Here is a 6553-nt window from a genome sequence, read left to right as displayed (position 1 = left end):
TTGGTAGCGTATTATCCTGATGGCGACAGATAATTCATTCGTAGTGTGATTATTGGTTTTGATATTCAAATGAAAGTGGAGTAACGTAATTGGAATTTTGTTCAGTATAGGTAGGTAATAACGAGAGTACATGCATAAAGAATATGTACAATATGTATTACTATATTTCCTTAAAATAAAATAATATTTAAATCGGTTGTATAGGAAGATTAATAATAAAATTACATATATGTAGAATATTTTATTATAGTATCATATACCTCGTTAATTACTTAATTTCATCAATCTCAGTAATTTTTATATATAGAATAATTGTTCTCATTATTTCCAATGTTATATTGCACACGTAGGTGCATATAAAAGGTAAGCAGGTCTTTCAATCTCTTTCGAAGTACATTGCGTACGAAAGAAAGAAAAAATTACAAAATTAATTAGGGAAATATTCAAAATTTGCTGTGTGCCGCAAGCAATTGTTCTACATTACGTAAATGCGATGTAAATATGCGGTTATTTCTGAATTATTCAATACCTCGTTATCTGAAAATGCAGAAACAAATCAGAAATTTGAAATGTTACGCATTATACATATACGCAGAGAAAAAGGTTACTCCATCAACTTAGGCCAAATAAATTGACCAATATACATGCACGGATAGTAATTTCATGGATATACTGGGCAAGTGTCCTTGAAAATCGATATCGAGGGTCTTTCGCCCCTGTGGCATGGCAGCACGCTTTCATTAGAATACAATCTTCGTGCTAACGTCCTTAGCTGTCGTGACCTTGAACTTCAAATCCATTAAAAAATCTTCATGAGTATTAAAAAAGTTCTTTCTTTAATTTGCAGTTTAAAACTTGTAAAAAGTTTACGATATCTTTTCTTAATAAAGCCATGGATATGACACTTGAAGATCTATGGGCGATTATCGCGTCGATTCTGAGTCATAAAAAGTTTTTACACTTGGATCTTTAATACTATGATATCGATAATGTTAGAGGAATTCAAGTATTTTAATTTTAGACATAGTGTTAATCAATTGTTAAAGACTTTAAATTAGCTTCTTGTCTTCTCGCTGCATTTAGATAACTTGGAGTTTTCATGTTGACTTTGAAACTTCGAGGTTGTCGTGTTCTAACCTTGGAATATAAAAAACACGAACCTTTGATCTTGGAAGGTTAAAATTTGTGACCTGAGTTAAAAAATTCGAGATCGATAATGTTTGTATTCGAAAACTACCCTTGGGAATTGAAAGTCAATATCCTTCGAAGTTTTTTTGGAAGTTCAAGATTAATTATTGACTACATATTTCGAATTTTTTATTCGAGAATTCCGACGATTGTTTAATTTGAGAACGACTGCTTTACTTGGAAGTAAATAGCTTACGCTTTATATAAAATTTATTTTATTTAAAAAATTAAATAGAGGAAATTATGTTCCTCTAGCTATAAATCAAATTTCACACGAGAAAGGGGAAGATATGTTCTTATATTTAAAAAGAAGCGATTTAATTCGGTGCTTGAGATCGTTGCGCCACATGTTGTCTCGCGGAAGTTTTTGTAAAGTCCCTTATGGTAAAAGGATTTCTGTACTATCGGTAACGAAGGTGCACTTGTCCAAAAGTAAATACGTGCATGCATATGTATATATACATGTAATCACGCAACATATTAAAACGAAAATACTAAAAAGGTTACCATTCACATACATTCGTATAATAATACTATACTGCAGAATTTTATGCATTCATGGGAAATTTAAAGGTGCAAAAATGCATAGAACGAATGTAATATGCAAAAATATGTAAAATCTTCAACGTAGAACACTCGGCATAATTTTTAATAGGTTAAACAAATCTCTATTTAAATTTTACTTCTGTACATGTATTCATAAAAATAGAAATTTGCATAAAAATCCGCAGTCTAATTATAACATACGATGGAACTTTTATATCCCAAAAACAGTACCCAATACATTAATTGATGTTCTAATTCGTTAATAAAGAAAGTATTTGGTCAATATCATGAAATATTGAATTATATGTGGACACAAATTTATAATATTTTTAAATTACGAGCGTCGCGTTAACATTTTATAATTATTCCACGTGCGCATGTGTATTTGGCGAAAACAGAGAGTAGGGGAATAGAATTTAAGGTAAGTGGGGGGAATGTCTATATATTGTTAGTCCATATACGTCTGTTATTCGAATGTTTCATACCGCGGTCGAGTTTATTCGCGATCCAGCGCAACTATTTATTTAACCGAAAATAATGCAGATTACAGGTAACACTTCTTAAGCAATTATATATATATACTATATGTATGTTCGCAGTATGTTTTATAGCTTCCATCCTTATAAATTAATTCATTTTATATAATCGAGAAAAGTCTTCGATGATTCCATAAGGATTTTAGATGAAAAATATTTATTACCAATGAAACTCTTCAAAATACTAATCACATAGCTACATTATGCAACGATTAAACATTTAGACGTTAGATTATCTCTATAATTTTGTTTGTTTTAATAAATTATTCAAAAAAATCATTAGTAACCAAAATTTAAGCGATTAGGCCGCCATATTGTGACGCCGTGTTGTTCATAGGATTTGGCGGTTTTTCTTCCATTTTCAACACTGCGATAAAAGATATTCTAACTCGATATAGGTTATGACAAAAATTCATAAAACATAACGAATAAATATTCAAATGTTTAGTTAATTTAGAATAGTATATAGATTTGAATTTAGAACGGATAACAAAAATGATATTTGGATAAAAATCATAATTATTATAAAAGTAATTCAGTTACAGGGAAGTCAAACTTCATTGAATTTAATTGTTCAGTTATTGAAAAATTAAATATAAAATTTTATACGATCTAACTTAAACTAGTTTTATTAGTTTTATAATTAATAATAATTCTACAAGTCGAATTACACGTTATTAGTATTAATAAATTCTGATGCTTAATGGTAACAAGTCTGGTAATAACATTTGTTATTTCTAGATTATAAGATTCACTTCTAGGAGTTCGCAGTTTTTTATCAAGTAGAATAATCAGATGATTCACACTATGTAAACATAAGAAGCCCCTAGGGACCAAAATCCAGAAATTAAGAGGTTAAGAAAATAGAGTTGGCCAATTCGTCTTCAACGATAGCTCAATTGAGTCATCGTTGAAGGTTTTCTTCCCGTTCGAACCGCACAATTCCAAATAAACATAAAACTGTTTCCCAATATTTCCAGTTACGTACCATCCTAAAAGTCACATACAAACGGCGCGGGAACGCCGGAAAAAGGCGCAACAAGAAGCAGCACCAGCGATGCCAAGGCAGGCGGACGGCGGCGCAGCGTGAAGGGTTAAAAATACATATTCGATGCTCCTAATTCAATGACCGGCCGACGTACGGCGATTTGCAGCAGTGCCTCGTTAACTGACCACGAGTTATCACTTTATCTGGCCAGTAATCGAGGGAGGTATGTGTATTTCTTAGAAATCTCAAGTATCTATTATTTCTCTTCTTCAATGAATGCAAGTCAGATATGGATATTTATCACGCATTACTGGTCTATTGAAGCAAAAAACAGTTATTTATTAGGACGTATACTACACAAATATTAAAGTGGGAGTACATTATAAAAAATTAAAGCAATCCTGTACCTTTCTCGGTTTCCAAGAAAATTAACAAATTTTCTATAAAACTTTACTAAAAAAGGAAAAAAGATTCTTGTAGCTAGGCTGTAGATCCTTATGTATTTATGGGAGATCTGAAGGTGGAAAATTGCACAAAATTCATATAATTACAAAATACAAAATATTATATTATATTATATCCAATACCAGAAGCTAATTCTATGAATTCATTTTCAGCATCCAGCGGGGATAACAGCGGCCAGGAATGGAGACGAAATCGTGGCCAGTAAACTCGGCACTAGCGTATACATGAACGGCGCTCGCCTCCGCCAAGAGGACAGTCGTTGCATTGAGCGACTCGCCGGCGAGCAGAGCGGAGGAACGCTTGAGCAGAGAGCGAACGAACGGTTTAGTGTATGGGTTGGTGGCGGCTGTTTGCCGATTCGTTGACTTGCCGGCACGGTCGGTCGGCTCGGGTCGAAGGCTGCCGCTCTCTCAGTCCGTCTCGCGACCGCGTGCTAAAGGGATGTCGTTTTACTTCTTCTTTCCGTCATTTCAATTAACTCGTCTCAAATAATCGATCCATGTACTTGCCCTTTCTCGCCGTTGCATTGCCCTTTTGATGAATTTCCAACGCGCCAAATAAATCGGTGGCGCGCACATGAGATATGTGACGTGTGTTAGACGATTCGATATTAAGAGCAACGTCGGTGACGGCAGTAAGGACCATTCTGTGGTTGTGCAAAATTTTATGGACCAGTGACAACGAGAAAGAATCGTCGGTTGTGTGACTGTTTGCGGGAAAAATCGTAGGATTTGATGCGACGAGATGGACAGCGAGGCGGACGCGGAGACCACGGCTGCCAACGCCGTGGATTCGGATGGATCCGTTAGCTGGGAGGACTTTTTCGGTGAGTTCGTTTCCTTTGATGTGTCTATTCCTTCGTATGTTCTCTGGTGATCATGAAACTTGTCTTAGAGGTTTGAAAGAATTGAATTTATCTCTTAGATTGTTTCATGTGGCCCTATAGTAATAGGACAGTATTTTTGTAGAATAGATATAGCGCATATATGTTCATATTTCGATTCCAGTTTATGCTAATTTTGATAGGGATCCAGGTTATGTATTCCCTGGTAAATTTATGATTTGTTAAATAGGAAGTAATTATTATTCTGGTATGTGTTATCAGGTAATAGTTCAAAGAAAGAAGAATATTAAAATGATTCACGAAGATTTGTTGCATTCAATTGCAATTATAAAATGAATAATAAACATGGTTCTTCCTAATTCATTTTCGTAAATGAAATTCTTTTGATTCTGTTTCTATAAGTCAAGTATAAGATACATTGATTTTGAAAATAGTCTGATATATTTGAGATTTCTTACAAGTTACTTACAAAATTTACCATTATGGAAAAGATTCATAATACAAAGACCAGTATTTTATAAAATATTTTGTTCCATAACAAAAAGTTACATTTTATATTTAAGCGCGAAAGTTAAACATTTCCAACAATATACAAACTAGACCTACATTCATAATCACCAGCGCACATGTTTTCAAAGCTATATATATTATACAAATGTATATATAGATACATAATCTGTGTATACGCGTGCGTACCGTGTCTCGTCTGTGTTTGATATGTGATGATGTCTGATATCTGACGATAATGACGTCAATATATGTACTTTTAGATTGTAGAGATATATATTTTTTAAGTTGACATAAAACAATAGAGAATATGGATGATCGTATTCTTTTAATTCTATGGCTTCGATATCGTTCCTTAAGTTTGTCGATGAGTAACAGTTTTCAGGTTTCTACAATGTAGTTTGAAGTTTGACGTTAGCTGCGCGCCGGTTCTTTATCGCTGGCATGTGCGTGGTTATTGTTTGCTTGTACGTGGACGTTGTTACGAAACGATAAACAATGCAAGTAAAGCGTGGGCTTTACTAAGAGGAAAATAGCATTTTAACCCTCTGCGTGCTTTTCTTTTTGCTAACACCATGTGCAACATGGAACGTTTAGGATCCAGATCGTTTTTCTAACCTATCTCAGGCTTTCAAAAAGTCCAAGAAAATTCATAGCTACTTATTAATATTTCTACTACAATACCTGATAGGTTTCCACGTGAAATATTTGAAATATTTGTTTACGAAAGACTGAAATTTAAATAAAATTATTTGTCCTACACTGGATAACAGAGGGTTTAGGTTAAATTTGGTATAAAGTAAGGCGCGAAACGATATTGCGTTTCATGTCAGTAATAATTCACGAACGGTAGCGAAAAGAAACCGCCAATCATGACCGCTTGTAAACGATCGTCGCGTGTTTATTGTCTCTAATGCAATCGCGCGTCCTCTTTCGAGTGGATAATTCGCCTCGTTGGTTGTCTGGACGAGGGTAACGCGATACCAGACGAACTGTTGAAAACAGAAAAAAAGAAATGATGGTTTAAATCGTTATGTTCGACGAATCGAATTTAAGAACGTTAAAATATGAGGAATCATAGGTGAGACGATACTTATTTGATATATCAACATAAAACTGAACAACAAGCCAAAAACTGAGGATATAAAAATGGAGATAATAATAATTTTTAACTAACTTCCGACCTAACCTAGACCAGTTTAAAGTAAATTTGACGCGATTTATTGATATAAGAAAGAGAGTAACCTACGTTGATATATCAAACTAACTTATGTCCATATATCAAACTAACCTATTGATATATCAAACTAACCTGTTGACATATCAAATACTAGTTGGTAGAACTTTATGATTTTAATTACTAAATCAACTTTGTAATGTTGAGTTTGGAATATTTTTTTTAGGAATATTAAATATGAGAAACAGCAATCGAAATTGAATCTATGCTTTTATTTGAACCAAATGGATTTGGGTAGTCAA

General features: G+C 33.6%; 1 protein-coding gene across 5 annotated transcripts in view; it reads left to right on the top strand.

The window, feature by feature from the left end:
- The first annotated feature begins 4408 nt into the window (after positions 1 to 4408).
- The window catches only part of LOC132914200 (pleckstrin homology domain-containing family G member 3), an 89553-nt gene continuing 87408 nt past the window's right edge, over positions 4409 to 6553 (top strand). For all 5 annotated transcript variants that reach the window (XR_009659527.1, XM_060973089.1, XM_060973085.1 and 2 more), the window contains exon 1: positions 4409 to 4549. Coding sequence is in view for 4 of the 5 variants with exons in the window: in XM_060973089.1 (XP_060829072.1) it covers positions 4468 to 4549 (82 nt within the window). In the remaining variant the exon portion in view is untranslated. The remainder of the gene's footprint in view (positions 4550 to 6553) is intronic.

This window comes from Bombus pascuorum, chromosome 14, assembly GCF_905332965.1.
Source record: "Bombus pascuorum chromosome 14, iyBomPasc1.1, whole genome shotgun sequence".
Classification (NCBI taxonomy): domain Eukaryota; kingdom Metazoa; phylum Arthropoda; class Insecta; order Hymenoptera; family Apidae; genus Bombus; species Bombus pascuorum.
The sequence above is the reverse complement of the archived record's forward strand: the minus strand, read 5'-3'. Positions and strand labels throughout refer to the sequence as shown.